The 15,994-nt window shown below is 49.2% G+C and overlaps 1 protein-coding gene across 2 annotated transcripts; it reads right to left on the bottom strand.

Moving 5' to 3' along the window:
- Positions 1–330: 330 nt before the first annotated feature.
- LOC102385864 (aldehyde dehydrogenase family 3 member B1) lies at positions 331–15,042 on the bottom strand. 2 transcript variants are annotated; one of them, XM_006033421.2, is made up of 10 exons: positions 15,002–15,042; positions 14,382–14,544; positions 11,674–11,784; positions 11,434–11,554; positions 10,428–10,513; positions 9,875–9,956; positions 2,757–3,143; positions 2,376–2,542; positions 1,469–1,568; positions 331–524 (listed from the first exon to the last, which is right to left on the bottom strand). In XM_006033421.2, exons 1-10 carry the CDS (start codon positions 15,040–15,042, stop codon positions 331–333), a joined length of 1,452 nt encoding a protein of 483 aa, XP_006033483.2. The 2 variants fall into 2 exon arrangements, with proteins under 2 accessions (XP_006033483.2, XP_025071012.1); XM_025215227.1 differs by lacking the exon at positions 15,002–15,042 and having other exon boundaries at positions 2,757–3,139; positions 9,871–9,956; positions 14,382–14,543.
- Positions 15,043–15,994: the final 952 nt, after the last annotated feature.

Genomic DNA, 15,994 nt, shown 5'->3' with positions numbered 1-15,994 from the left:
GGGTGATAGCTGAAGCAAATAGGGGGTCTTTATGTCCTGCCAAAAGGGGACAGTCATGGAAACCACTGTGTTTGTGACTAGTTGAGGCTAGCAGGGGCAGCAGCTTGCCGGGATGGGATGGAGGCTGGGGGGAGCAGAGACATCTGCTTGTGGTGGAAAAAGGGCAGGGGACACACACTATTTTCCTGGTCAGCCAGGGTAGGGAGAGATAGGGCTTAGCTCAACAGACCTTCTCCCTTCTTGTGCAGTCGCAGGTGTGTGCACTCAGTAGGCTGGCATGGCAATAGGTTGGATGCAGCTGGGCTCAGCCAGGCCAGCCCACACTTCCCATCACAGCAGGTTGCAGGTGCTCTTGCGCCTGATCTCAGAGGTGGATAGCAGAGACTCTGGATTGTGCTGGGCATAAGGTGGGTAGCAGAGTGTATTCAATTTCTCCTGGTCCATGAGGTGCATGAGACAAGTACGGTGATGAGAGAAGGTGTCAAAGCTGAACTTGCCGTGGTACTTCCCCAAGCCACTCGGACCTGCAACATACAGACAGCAAGATGAGGGCAGGACTGTACCCCACTACCCCCACAGCACAACCAAGAAGAGGTGATGCTAGTTTAGACATAGATGTGGTAACAAAGGAAGACATTATGGAAGAGCTGATGGTAGAAAGTACGCGAAAATAAATGATCACAAGATTTTTAAGGTCCATAATGAAGCTTTTCAAATTCTAAAGAGGAAACTTGGAGAAATTAAGGGGGCCAGTCAGTGAAGTCACCAGGCATAAGAAGCTCAGGGGTTTGTAATGCAGATAAGGCTTGAGATTTAAGGAAAAGGCACAAAAACTATAGTCATAGAAATCATGCTATTGTGGGTTATGTGTGTAATGCAGTCTTAGGATGGAGCAGAAGATGCCTTGCCAGTAATGAGAGGAAAGTATTCATGCCAGAGGACAGGGTCAGGACAAGACTGTCTGGAAAACTGAACACAGTACTGGTCATCCACATTCAAGAAAGATGACTTCAAACTGGAGCAGATACAAAGGCAGCAAGAAGGATGATCGGGAGAATGGTGGGAAGGACTAAAGAGTCCTGGTTGTTTAAATTCACCGGAGAAAGACTGAGAGGAAATGTGGTTGCTCTTTGTAAACAAAGCAGCAAGGAGAACACCAGGAAAGGAGATGAGCCACTGATACTATAAGATAATGCGGGGAGAAGAACAAACAAGTACAAATTGGTCAGGAAGAAACTGAGGCTGTAAGCCAGGGGAAGGTTTAGAACCATCCAAGGTGTAGCAGTACAGAAATATGATACACTTACATTGAAGTACAAGGGAGTTGGGATCTACCATGTCAGCTAATATGAAGTAACTGCCCGCATGCTCATGCTCACCCTGCAGTAAGTGAAAGCTAACCATTATAGTTAACCTTTTAGTGAGAGGTAACACTGTTGGGAAGGCAGGTCAGGAGACTTAGACATACCAATCCCACCAAAGGGCAGTGTGATCAATGTTGTTTGGATTATGGTGTCATTGCTGGCAAAACCACCACTACTCGTCTGCTCCAGCACCTGTTTCACCACCTGTGGGGGAAGCAGAGAAGAGGATGAGGGAGCTCCATTTTGTGGCCAACTGCAGTTCACACCTTGCACACTCCAGATCTCCTCCATCAGGCCCAAGTGGGGTCACCCAGACTCACACAGGGTGTGGGGGCCACCCGTCCTGCTTGAGCAGGTGCAGGCCTGAATACAACTCAAGTCAAGCTCTTCCCTTTGGACTGGACCAAACATGAGTCACAGCAAACAGCCTGAATGTTGCCCCCTCCTAAGCCAGGTATGAGTGGGTAAAAGCCCAGTACAGGCACAGACCCTTTCAACTGTTGTCCATCATAACTAGAATAACCATATGGCTGGGACAGTCACAGATTTCAGAGGCTGTCTCAGCATCCCAGCTGCTGGAGAAAATTGAAGCAAAAGTCTTGGATTGGCGGGAGCCTGCACACACACACACACACACAGCTCCTGAGTCAGGAGCCAGGCACATGTGGGTAGGTTTGTGCCAAACCAGGACTTTTGCTTTTTCTCCAGGGAGCTCAGCAATGGGTTGCTTCCGGGTCCAGACTCCACTGGGCTGTGAACAGACATTTGTACAGTAGAGTCAGGGTTGGGGGAGGGGTGCACTTCGGTGTGTATGTGTATATACACACATGCATGCGTGTGTTGGTGCGCCCCGCTCCCCAGTGTCCATCCTGTCCCAGATGTCCCTCAAATTATTATGGTCATCCTAATCATGACCCATCTTAGCCCTGATCCCTGTCCATTCCACAGACCATCTAGGCACCATTCTGCTTCACCTGAACCAGGTGCCCCTTCTGAAGCCCAGCCACACACCTTCTTGTTAGAGGAGAAGACATACACAGCCAACGGCTGCTTCTGGGTATTGATTAAGTCAATGGCTTCCTCCAAGTTGGCCACAGTGACAATGGGTAGGATCGGCCCAAAGATCTCCTCCTGCATTATAGGTGCTGACATTGGCACATCCACCAGCACCGTAGGGGCTGTAGAGGGAGAGCAGAGGTCACCACAGTGGGGTCATATGGTGTCCCTCCCACCACGGCCCTGCCCTGTGACTGTAACTCCACTCTTCTGTCTCCCCAACTAGCTCAGGTCTCCCACATGGAGGTGCCCTGCCCTGCTTTGCCTATCTCTTACTCTGCCAACCAGATCTGGACACTCTCTCAAAATCCATGTTCCTAATCCAGGGTCTCTCACCAATATACCGCTCCTTCTCATCTGTCTGCCCTCCAATCGCCACATGTCCACTATCCATAAGGGACTGCACACGCTGGAACTGCTTGTCACTGATGATGCGGGCGAAGTCAGGTGACTCCTGGGGGTTGGCACCATAGAAGTCAGCAATAGCACGGTGCAGGGCAGGTAACAGCTTCTCTTGCATCTCCAAGGTGCACAGCACATAGTCGGGTGCAATGCATGTCTGCCCTGCATTGAAGAAGCGCCCCCAGACTAGCCGGTTGGCCACACTTTGCAAGTCACAATCATCAGCTATGTAGCAGGGGTTCTTGCCCCCTAGCTCCAGGGTTAGCGGTGTCAGATGCTCAGCTGCAGCCTCCATGACAATCCTGCCTATACTGGTGCTGCCTGCAGGAGAAAGTAGCGAGGGACACATGTTCTTGCCATCCTGAGCAGGCTCACGAGAATTTCATTGAATCATAGGACAGAAAATCAGGTCATCTAATCCAACCCCCTGCTCAGGGGGAGCAAAGCAGGATCATCCTTGACTAAACCATCCTACATATCCAGCTGTCTAACCTGCTCATAAAAACTTCCAAGGATTGAGATTCTCCAAACTCTGTATATAGTTTACACCAATGCTTAACATCCTCCTGAGAAACTTTCTAATATGTATTCTAAATTTCCTTTGCTGAAATTTAAGACTGCTATTCCATGTTCTTTCCCCTGCAGCCACAAAGAATAGTGAATCACAATCATCTGTATAACCAGCCTTCAGGTTTTTGTAGGCTGTTATCAAGTCCATCCTAAGTCTTCTCTTCTTCTGACTAAATAAGCCCAGTTCTTCCAACTTTCCTTGTTAAGTCATGTTTCCTAGACCTCTCAGCATTTTGTTGGTCTCTTCTGGACTCTTTCTAACTTGCCCACATCTTTCTTGAAGTGCAGTGTCCAAAACTAGACACAATACTCCAGGTGAGGCCTCACCAGTGGTGAGGAGAGTGGAAGAATGATTTCCCTTGACTTACAAGTGATACTCTTGTTAATACAGTGTGGTATGCTATTGTTGGGGGTGGGGTGCAACAGGTGTACACTGTTGATTTATATTATGTTTATGATCCACTATAATCCCCATGTCTTTTTCTGCAGTACTGCAGCCTAGCCAGTCATTCCCTAGTCTATATTTGTACATGTAGTTGTTCTATCTTGAGCACAGGATTTTGAACTTAATTTAATTCAATTAATTTTAGACCGTTTCTTCATTTACCAACCTCATTCTGAATCCTAATCCTAGCCTTCAGATTGTCAACAACTCCATCCAGTTTGGTGCTATCTGCACATTTGCTAAGCGTCCACTCAATACCATCTTCTAAATCATTAAGAAAGTTACTAAACAATACTAGCACACAGGACAAACTCCTGGAGAACCTCACTTGATATCTCCTCCCAACTGGGCATCAAACCACTGATGACAACTCTTTGAGCACAATGATCACTCTAATCCAGGGGGGCTCAACTTTGATCCCACATACCAAATGCAGCATCTGACCTGCGGGTCTTCTGGGGAAATTTGGTGGTGGGTGAGCAGTGGCCGCCCTCCCCCACTGCCAAATTCCCAGCCCCCTCTGCCAGCACAGCCAGAACAGGGCCAGACAACACCTTCTTCTCTCTGTGCCATCAGGTTGTGGCTAGGCCATGCTCTTCCCCACACCCCCTGCCCTGCTGAATGGGAGCTAGGCTACAGCCCCTCTCCCCATGCAGCCAGGTTAGAGCCAGACCACACCACCTTCTTCCCACAGGGCTGGATGGGGGTGCGACACTCCCCCTTCCCCCAGCAGGGCTGGATCAGGCTGGGCTGCCCCCATCCCCTCCATATGGCCAGATGGTACTGAATCAGGGCCACCAGCCACATCTGGCCCATGAACAGACTGGGCACTGCCCATCCGGCCTGCCAAGAAAAAAGGTTGAGCACCACTGCTCTAAGCAGTTATGCATTTTCCTTCCAGTAGTTTTGCCTAAGAAAGAGGTGTCTTTCTTAGGCAAACCTTAAAGTTTGCCTAACCTTAAAGTTATTTGCCATGTGGGCCAAATCCAGCCTACAGTGCTTCCCATACCTGTTCCCAGGTGAACTGTTGAGTGGCATCAGCAGTGTTAATTCCTATAGCTGACAGTTATGGGTTTGGCACAGCTCCAGAATGGAGATTTAATGCCTCTGTTGCTTACTACCCACCTTTTTCCCTTGCCACCAATTTTAGTTGCCCAGGCAACTAAAACCCCTGATTTTGGGGAAGGGGGTTGGAAGTGATGTTAACTCTGGGTTCTGGAGGCAAACTGAAATAGCAGTTCTGGCAGCCATGGGGATTAACTCCACAACTGCAGGGACTCCAGCAGCTACTGCAAGGAGGCCTGTAGGCCTAATCCAGCCCACAGATGTGGATGGTCCAATCCATGAAAAGCCCTGTGGTTTGGATGGATCACTTCCATGGCCTGAAAACCATATATTATACACCCCTGGTACAGATTACTACTATATTTTGTTATCTCACTAATGAGAATGCCATGCCACAGTTTCAAAATACTTGCTGAAGTTCAGGTATATCACATCCACTGTTCTCCTCCCACCCATAGAGTTCAACCAATGAAGGAGATCAGGTTGGTCAGGCCTGACCTGCTCTTTTTGAATCCACACTGGCTGTTCCTGATCTCCAGGGATTCAGGTTTTCTGTTCATAGATTTCATAGACATTAGGGCTGGAAGGGACCTTGTAAGATCATTGGGTCCAGCCCCCTGCCCAGGGGCAGAAAGTCACCTAGGGTCAAAGGATCCCAGCAAGAAAAAAGTCCAAATGTTTCTTGAAAGTGTCCAGGGTAGGTGCTTGCAACCACCTCTGGAGGGAGTTTGTTCCACACTTGTGGGCTCAGACAGTAAAGAAGTTTTTCCTTATGTCCAGCCTAAAACGGTGTTGCAGGAGTTTGTGACCATTGGACCTTGTCATCCCTTGGGGTGCTCTGGTGAACAAGTGTTTCCCCCGATCCTGATGCACACCACTGATGTACTTATAGGCTGCCACCAAGTCACCCCTGAGCCTGCACTTCTCCAGGCTGAAGAGTCCCATAGCTTGCAGCCTCTCTTCATAAGGGCCGTTCTCATGCCCTCTGATCATGCGCATGGTTCTCCTCTGGACTCTCTCAAGCTTCTCCACGTCCTTCCTAAATTGTGGAGCCCAGAATTGGATGCAGTACTCCAAGGCTGAGTACACTGGGACGATGCCATCCTGGGATTTGCTAGAGAAGCATCGGTAGATGCAAGCCAGAGTTTGGTTTGCTTTGCCAGCTGCGGTACTGCATTGGTGGCTCATATTCATCTTGTGGTCAACTGTGACCCTCAATTCTCTTTCAGTCATGATGCTAGCAAGTGTAGCATTGCCAAGCCTATAAATGTGATACAGGTTTTTATTCCCAAGGTGGAGGACCTTGCATTTCTCCATATTGAATGCCATCAGGTTTTCATCCACCCACCTTGCAAGTCTGTTGAGGTCAGCCTGGATCACCAGCCTATCCTCAAGTGTGGAGACTCTTCCCCAAAGTTTGGTGTCATCAGCAAACTTGGTCAGTTCACTTTTGACACCAGCGTCCAGATTGTTTATGAAGACATTAAAGAGTACAGGTCTAAGAACACAGCCTTGGGGGGCACCACTAGTCACTGAGTGCCATGATGATTCGGTTCCATCAACTACCACTCTCTGGGTCTGACCTTGGAGCCAGTTCTCCAGCCATCAGACTGTGCAGTAGTTGAGGCCACAGTTACCCAAATTTTTCATGAGGACATCATGGGACACCAGGTCAAAGGCTTTTTTTAAGTCCAAATATATGACATCAACCTCTTCCCTCTTGTCCAAGTGATACGTCACCTGGTCATAGAAGGAAATGAGATTGGTCAAGCAAGACCTAGCCACAACAAACCCATGTTGACTATCCCTCAGAATGATGCTTTCTGTAAGCCTGTCAAGAATGGTTACTTTGATACTTTTTTCCATTTTCTTCCCAGGGATTGAAGTCAAACTGATTGGCCTGTAGTTTCCTGGGTCTTCTTTCCTCCATTTGTTGAAGATAGGCACCACATTGGCCCTCTTCCAATCTTCAGGTACTTTGCCCAAGCACCACAAGTTCTCAAATATCCTCGCCGGTGGCTGTGCTATGATGTCTGCCAGTTCCTTTAGCACTCTTGGGTGCAACTTATCCAGACCAGCTGATTTATGGGGGTTCAGCCTCTCAAGATGCTCCCTCACAAGATCCATGCTAATGGTGGGCATATATTCATCTCCATCCCTGTCATCCCGCATGATGTTTGGCAGGGTGGTCCCTTTGGGCTGGTGAAAAAACAATGCAAAGTAATCATTAAGCAGATTGGCTTTTTCCTGGGTGTCGGTAGTCAGCTGCCCCAGCTGCATTTAGCAGGGGTCTAATATTGCTCTTGTTTTTCTTATGACCACCCACATACCTGAAGAAGGACTTTTTATTGTCCTTGATTCATGTAGCCAGATGAAATTCAGCTGCAGCCTTGACTTCTCTAGTTTGCTCCCTGCAGGTGCAAACCAGTGCAGAATACTCCTCTTAGTGGTGTTTCCTGTCCTCCATTCATTATACTCCTCTCTTTTTAGATGTAGGAGGTCCATGAATTCCCTGTTGAGCCAAGGGGGTTGTTAAGCCCTTTTACCACCTTTCCTACGGGTGGGGATGGACTCCCCTTGTGCTTCTAGGATCTCTTCCTTAAGGAGCAACCACTCATCATGAATTCCTCTCCCTGTGAAATCGTGGCCTCTCAGGGCCTCAAGAACAAGCCTCCTAAGCTGATGAAAGTCAGCTTTTCTAAAGTCAAGGGCTACTGCATTGCTGCCTGACTTGCCAGCTTTCCAATGGATAGTGAAAGTGATCTTCTTGTGGTCACTGTCACCCAGCTTCCCTTCAATTCTTAGGTTGCTGATTAGATTATCCCCTTTGGCCAGTACCAGGTCCAGCAGTGCCTTGCCTCTTGTCAGCCCATAAACTTCTTGGGACAGGTAGAGCTCATCCACACATGTAAGGAAGCTTTGTGACTGATTGGATTTGGCCCTGAGATGTCCAGGTAGCTGAAGTCTCCCATGACGACCGTGCACTGAGAGCATGCAGCTTCGGCCAGTTCCCTGGCAAATTCTTGGTCAAGCTCTTGTTCCTGGTTTGGAGGTCTGTAGTGAGACTCCTCCAGGGGTCTCACTATGTTCCCCTCGTATTCTAACCCAAAGGGTCTCCAGTCATTCTCCTTGGGTGCCAATCTCAGCTTGTAGGGAACGTGTAGCTCTCCTTCACGTAAAGAGCTACACCCCCGCCCTTTTTCAGCATGATCTCTCCTGTACAGGGTATAGCCATTTATACCAGTAGTTCAGTCATAGGAGGAGTCCCACCAGACTCCCGTGACCCCTATGAGGTCATAGTAATTTCTGTTTAGCAGAAGGACCAGCTCCTCCTGTTTATTCCCCAAACTCCTAGCATTAGTGTACAGGCATATAAGTGCTGTTGGAGGCCCTAGGCTTCCTTGTACTCATGGAGAAGCTCTGTTCCTGGGTTGGGGTAGGAGTGGGTTCCCTTGAGCATCCTAACCTGCTGGTTTTGCAGTTGATGCTTCGTGAGCTTGCTCCGATGGTTGTCCACCCATCCCCTGGTGAGCTTATTCATAGATTCATAGATGTTAGGGTCGGAAGGGACCTCGGTAGGTCATTGAGTCCAACCCCCTGCCCTGGGCAGAAAGAGTGCTGGGGTCAGATGACCCCAGCTAGGTACTTGTCCAGTCTCCTCTTAAAGACCCCCAAGGTAGGGGAGAGCACCACCTCCCCTGGAAGCCCATTCCAGATTCTGGCAATGCTTACTGTGACGAAGTTCTTTCTAATGTCCAACCTAAATCTGCTCTCCACCAATTTGTGGCCATTATTCCTAGTTACTCCAGGGGGTGCCCTAATAAATAGAGCATCTCCTATTCCCTGCTGCCCTCCCCTGATGAATTTATAGGCAGCCACAAGATCACCACTCAGCCTTCTCTTGCAAAGGCTGAAGAGATCTAGGTCCCTCAGCCTCACCTCATAGGGCCCTGCCTGCAGGCCTCTGACCATACGAGTGACCCTCCTTCAGACCCTCTCAAGATTCTCCGCGGTTTTTTTGAAGTGCGGCACCCAAAACTGGATTCAGTACTCCAACTGCAGTCTGACCAGTGCCACATAGAGGGGAAGCACCCTGGACCTGTTCGTCATGCATCTCCTAGTGCATGATAAAGTGCGGTTAGCCTTGTTGATCACTTTGTCACATTGACAACTTATGTTCATCTTGGAGTCAACTATGACTCCAAGATCTCTTTCCACTGCTGTGCTGCTGAGAAGGTCATCCCCCAGCCTGTAAGTGTGTTGGTGGTTCTTTTTGCCCAGGTGCAGCACTTTGCACTTGTCTTTGTTGAACTGAATCCTATTTCATTCTGCCCATTTTTCCAACCTGTCCAGATCTGCCTGGATCCACTCCCTACCCTCTGGTATGTTAACTTTGTCCCATAATTTGGTAACATCTGTGAACTTGGACAGGGTGCTCGCTACGCCTTCGTCCAAGTCACCGATCAAGACATTGAATAACACCAGTCCAAGGACTGAACCTTGTAGGACTCTGCTGCCTACATCTTTCCAGGTCGATATCAACCCGTCCACCACCACTCTCTGGGTGCGACCCCTAAGCCAATTTGCCACCCACCTGACCATGTAATCATCTACATCACAGCCTGTCAGTTTATTTACAAGAACAGAATGAGATATCATATCAAAGGCCTTTTTCCACTCTTGGATGAGCCCTCCCAACCCTTTGTTCCAAGGTACCCATTGGTATTTGTCACTCAGCCAAAATCACACCCCTTGCAGCACCCCCTCCTGGCACTCAGGACAACACTGAAGGCACAAGATCCCTGACCTGGGCACAAGCTCAGTGCCCTCACACACAGCTCTGGGGGGACGACTGATTGCTGACTCCCACAGGGTTAAGGAAACAGATAAGTAGGTGAGGTGTTAGACAGTGCCCCTACCCCCAGGGGGTAGAAGGGAGGATAGTGCTGAAGCAGGCTCACTTGGGACTTACCAGTGAAAAAGATGTAGTCAAATCTATTCTCCAGCAGCTTTGTGGTCTTCTCTATGCCACCAGTAACCACAGCAAAGCAGTCCTGGAATGAGGGAGGAGACTATGTGTGTGCAAGCTAGGACTTGGCCCATTCCTTCCCTCTACCCAGCTCCTTTCCTGCTCTCTTCATTTTGGATGCAGGGGAAAGAGGCAGGAAGGGATGAAGATGGGGGCCATGAGGTTTGCAGGAAAGGGGAGGTTTAGTTGTTGTGATGCTAAGCAGACCATGGAGTTGGCTGCAAGTGAGGAGTGGAGGGAAGGAGTAAGTATGGGGTAGAGTATGGATACTGGCTGCATATGCCAGTGAGGGGCATGGATCTACTACTGGGGACTGCTGGTGCTTGCTGAGAGTGCATGGAAGCATGCATGGTGTTGAGGACAGCTGGGCTTACAGGGCAGGGGGAACGGGGACAGCTAAGCCCTTGGAAGGGATCACTACAGGTGGGATTGGTGTCAGGTGACAATGTGTAAGTTGCCTAAGGACCCATAGGCTGGCAAGGGTACAGTTCCTTACCCTATCCAGGTAGCTGGGAAGCATTTCAGCCATGAGCCTCTCTACACAGCTGCTGATCTCAGAGGGTTTGAGGATGACACAATTACCTGGGAAGAGGGCAAATGGAATGTCACTGTGCAACCCAGAGACTCATCTACAACTGTACTCCCAGTACACCACAGTACTCAGTGAGAGAGCACTGCAGGGAGAAATGTCCAAAGGAATGAGAGTGAGATTCTGGTTAGGAGCTGGTGGGGCCTGGTCCAGAAATCCTGCCCAGGAGTGTTGGCAAAGACCTGGCATAATCATCACATGTGCATGTTGGAGACAGAGCTAAGGGAGCAGGGGAGGATCCCAGATTGTGTGGGCTAGTATGACCAAAGAAAGCAAAGGATTGAATATACATTTCAAAGCAAAACCTGTAAGAGGTGAGAAACTGGAATACACTGAACGTATGAGAAGTGTGCTATACATGAGGGGTGTGCTATATGTGACCGTGGTTGAGGGCACCCAAAGGAGAGAAGGAGGTACAGATTCACCTATAAAAATCCGGGCAGAGATAAGGCCTGTGGAATCTTCCCCCACCAACACTTAAAAAGACCTACAGACCTTCCAGAAGGACTTTCTGAATCCCTGGCTGTAAGGAGACACTTTGCCTTCGGGACTATGTAAGACTCACACAGAGGCTTTCTGTTGTCTTTTTGGTTTATTATATTTCACTTAAAATTAAACCAAGTTGTGTGTATTCTCACTGTGTTTTACTGGGTGGTGTCTTAGCTTGGGTGAAGTTTTTCTGTTGTTCTTCGTTGTATGCTTGAAGTTGGGAATTGTTGTGCTCAATAGATGCTCTCTTCAGAGAATGGACTATTCTTGTTCAAGCATTTATGAATTCAGTGCCATTGCCTAAAGTCTAATATTAAATCTGGTAACAGGAGATCTGTGTTCAGCCCTGATTGCCCTGCCACAGCCAGGGGGCACAATCAGTGCTGGGGTCAAGCTTCTGCACTGGACACACCCTCTGACTCACCAGCAGCAATGGCCCCAATCAGTGGCACCAGGAGGAGATTGACAGGATAGTTCCAGGGCCCGATGATCAGCACAACCCCATAGGGGTCCTTGCGGATGAAGGCCATGTCCAGCTGAGTCACCTGTGGGGTGGAGGGGAGTCAGTTTCAGGACCTGGGGGAGCCAGGGAATGAACTAAGCCATGGAATAAGAGCCCCAACACCTCCCCCTGGCTCAACACTATGGCTGCATCCTGTCTTACCATGTTCTTGTCCACATGCTCATCCTTCATCCAGCTTCTCAGGTTGTTGAGTGTGTAGTTGAGCTCATTCTTGCATAGGACAGTCTCAGAAAGCTTTGCTTCAAACTGGGGCTAGGAGACACAGCAGTGTTAGTACCCATTCTGGCTCTGGACCAAGAGACACTGTTCTGTTCATTAAACCATATAAAAATGGGGCTGGAAGCATTGGCAATGTGTAGGGGACGGACGTGAGTGCATGTGCATCCCCTGAGCATGGTGGTGCACCTCCTGTGAAAAGGCACTGCTGACACTGCCGGCGGCGCCTGCAGGCAATCACTGTTCACCCCCTCACCACCGCTGACACTGCTGGCAGCATCTGTGGGTGGTCCACGATCGCTGCTGTCCGCTGCCACCACTACCAGCAGCGTCTACAGGCAGTCGCCAACCACCAGTCAGCACTCGCCACCCCCACCACCACCACCACCACCAACAGCACCACAGCTGCCTGCAGAAGCTCCCTGCTTGCCGCTGCCACCGGCGGGAGCTCGCTGTGCCCCCTCAGCCTCTGGGGGCACGTAGCATTCATGGCTGAAAGGGATCTCAGGAGGTTATCTAATCTAATGCCCTCTTCAAGACAGGACCATCCCAGACAACCATTCATCTAACTTGCAGTTATAAACTTCCAACAGCAGAGATCCCATAACTCCTCCAAGCTTTTTCCAGTGATTATCTCTTTATATCTAGACAGATTTTTGTGAAAGCTAACCTTAATCTCCCCTGTTGTAATTTAAGCCTGTGGCCACAAAGAATATCTTCTTTATAGCAACCTTTGTATTTGAAAATATTTATCAAGTCTTCCTTCCATCTTTTTTTCTTCACATTCAATAATCCAAGTTCTTCCAACTTTTGTTCATGTCATGTTTCTTAGACCTCTAAGTATATTTGTTGCTCTCTTCTGGACGCTTTCCAGTTTGTCCATGTCTTTCTTGAAAGGTGGTATCCAAAAATGGCCAGAGTGCTCCCTGAAACACCTCATCAGTGCTGAATAGAGTGGAAGAACCACTTCCTGTGACTTGCAGATGATCCCACTACTTTACAGTGGTATTGCACTATTGACTCCTAGTCTACTTGCAGTCCACTATACTTGCAGGTCCTTTTCACAGTACTGCAGTTGACCCAGTTGTTCCCCAGTTTTGATTTGTTCATTTTATTGTCCTGTCCTAAGTGTCCTCACTGAATGTCATCTGATTTATTTCAAGCAATTTCCCCAATGTATCAAGGCCTTCTGAATCCTAACCCTACCAAGTGCCTGTTACTCCACTCAGCTTGGTTTCATCCTCAGATTTATTAAGTGTACACTCAGCTCCATCCTCCAAGTCAGGGATTGGCAACCTTTTGCCACCATGGGCCAGTATTTGCAACCCAGCCTCTTGCCTCAGGCCACCCCCGCCCGCAAGTAACAGGTGCTGTAAAGGCTCTAGATAGGAAAGGGTGGGTGCTAGGACCCTGGAGATATCAACCTCATGCTGCAGAGAGACTAGGTGGATGGAGGTGTTTCCTATTTCCTGAACTGCAGTGGACCTAGCCTGTTCACAGGCGGGATGCCACACATAGCCCATGAGTTGTTGACCCCTGCTCCAAGTCATTAAGATATTAAACAGTACTAGACATAGGGCATTCCTTCTCCCAGCTAGATATTGAGCTACTGACTACTACTCTTTGCGTATGATTCTCCAACCAGTTATGGACCTTCCTTATAACAGTTTCATTCAGGACATATTTCCAGGGCCTACTTATGAGCATGTCAAGGGGGAAAGCATCAGAAGCCTTATTAAATTTGAGGCATTTTGCATCCAGTGCCCCACCTCTGTCCACAAAGCCTTTCACTTTGTTTATAGAAGGAAATGAGGTTGGACATATGTGACTGATTTGAAAAATCTATGTTGACTGCTCCTTATCACCGTGTTATCCTCTGTGTGCTTGCCAATTGATTCCTTGATGATAAGCTCTAATATTTTCTCAGGTATCAGTTAGACTGACCTATCTGTAATTTCCTGGATTCGCCCTTTCCTCTTTTTTAAAGATAGGCACTATATCTGCTCTTTTCCTGTTTTTGGAGACCTCTCCTGACCTCTACGAGTTCCCAAAGGCAATAACCAATGGCTCTACAATTACCTCAGTTAATCCATTGGCACAGACACTGTAGCTCCTTTTCCAGGGCAGCTTGGAAAGGAGACACAACCTTTGCTAGGTGCCCAAGAGACTGAGTGCTCCATTCTGGTTGATGATAGCTTGGTTTTGGCCTTAAACACTTTCACCATCTCCCAGCTAGACCCCACAGTGCACCAGACCTGAGCATAACATCTGCAGTACCAAGGACATGCCAGCTGGTGCAGGATGCTGTCATGTGTCTCTAACTCCAAGCCCAACACTACACTCTCTGGCCTTCCTTACATACCAAGTGCTGGCCTCACTCCAGATTTTCATAGTGCTCTGTGACCTGGGGGCAGTGTGGCTGAGAAAGCCGGTCACCCTGGGCTGAAGTTGTAGTTAACAGTCGTGTTTCTCTGACCCAGCAGGGTTTTCTGCCCTTTTTGGGTAAATCTGGCCTGTGTGGAAGACAGCACTTCCTAGGGGCCTCCTTTCTTCCAGTGCTAGAGGGGAAGCACAGAAAACCCCCAACTTCCTAGCCCACTGAGCCATGGGATCAAGCCCCTCCCTCCCCTTACCTTGTGCATGTCCAAGGCCAAGGCATCCAAAATGGACTGATGCTTCTCATCCAGAAAGTGGCCAAGTGCCTCCAGCTGGGAGACCCGGTACTCCATGGGGCGTGTCTTCCCTGTGAGCCAAGAAGCACGAAGGCAGCTCACCAACCCTGCATAGGGGTTCATGCTGGAGGGGAAAGGGAAAGTCAGCTTGTCACCCTTTGTCACCCCCATCTTGCAGGCACCACCTATTCCCACAGCCTCTTACCCCTAATCCTAGCCCTCTCACCTATCCCCCCCAGAGACCCTTCCCCACACACAGCCCAGTCCTGGCCTCATGGGGTTTGGGTGGTGAGAAGAGGGTTGTTAACCTTGGCTCAGGGAGGGGAGAGTGGAGAGGGGAGAGGCAGATGAATACAAGGAACAGAGCCTTGGTACAACCTTGTTATGCCCACCAGCCCCAAGCAAGGAAGGGAGAGCCCTGACCCAATATTTACCCCTTCCCATTGCTGGGACATACTCCTATGTCCCATGCAGCTGAACCCACTCTGTTCTCTTCTTGCTCTTGCCCCCAGATCAGGTTCTAGCCAATCTTGTTTTTCTTACTCTTCAAAGCAAACTCCCTCTCCACTATAAATACTCACCCAAGCACCCATTGCTGCTGACAGAGGTTGCTGGTTGGCATATATCCCTTGCTCAGAAGTTTGGATTGTGTCTCTTAGCCCTTGGAGGACAGTGGGGTCTAGGGGATTAGAGTCAGGGTGTAAAGCCAGGACTCCTATCCCTTCTTCTGGGAGGAAAGGAGGGGGCCTAGGGGATTGATTAAAGCAGGGGAGGGTTGGACCTGAGGCTGCTGTGTTAGGGTCTTTGTGCAGGAGAGGGAAAATCCAGAAAAAAACATGAAAACTAATGACAGGCATGGCCTTCAGAGAAAGCTCAGAAACAGTGCCCTCACCTGGGCTGGGTGAGCTGGCAGGAGGTGGGTGGCCTTGAGCAGAGTGATTGTGTTCAAGGTTTCTCATCTCCTCCATCCCCTTGCTTGCTCCAAGGGCCTTATGGCTAAGGGCAAGCAAAACTCGGGGGCATCCGGACCCCAAGCCTCTGGGCTTGGGCCTGTAAGTAGGATGCCCACCAAAGGTTTTGAAAACATCTGAAGCCCCAAGTGCGGGTGGAGGATGTTTGCCAGTAGTAGGGCCACTTATGGTTCTGGACTTGGATTTGGAATTAGTTTGAGCTAATTTGGCCTCAGATACAAATTACATTTAGAAAAAAAATCTCCTCCATCCTCTTTGATTGCCATCTGGACTAATTCTGCTGGCCTCGGTGTGAAACTCTATCCTCACTCTACAACAGAGATTGAAATGCCAACTTCCACAGCAGCAGGGCAAGGGATGGTGTGATGGGGCTTTAACCAGGCCTGCAATACTGGGGGTGGTTTGTTCAGTGCCAGGACACGCGTTGCCTGAATGATCACCAGAGTCTCATGTTCTCACCTGTGCCTATGTGCAGAGTGCTGCCCTTGGCTCGCTATCAATTCCTCTCCTGAGGGCACACAATATCCACGGTCCCTCTGTCTTGCCTTTGGTGCTGAGCTTACAAGCACTCTGCAGTTAGCAGGGCCCCAGTGGGACACCTCT

Source organism: Alligator sinensis, unplaced genomic scaffold, assembly GCF_000455745.1.
Source record: "Alligator sinensis unplaced genomic scaffold, ASM45574v1 scaffold998_1, whole genome shotgun sequence".
NCBI classification, from domain to species: Eukaryota; Metazoa; Chordata; order Crocodylia; family Alligatoridae; genus Alligator; species Alligator sinensis.
Note: the sequence above shows the minus strand (reverse complement) of the source record. Positions and strands in the feature narration are given on the sequence as shown.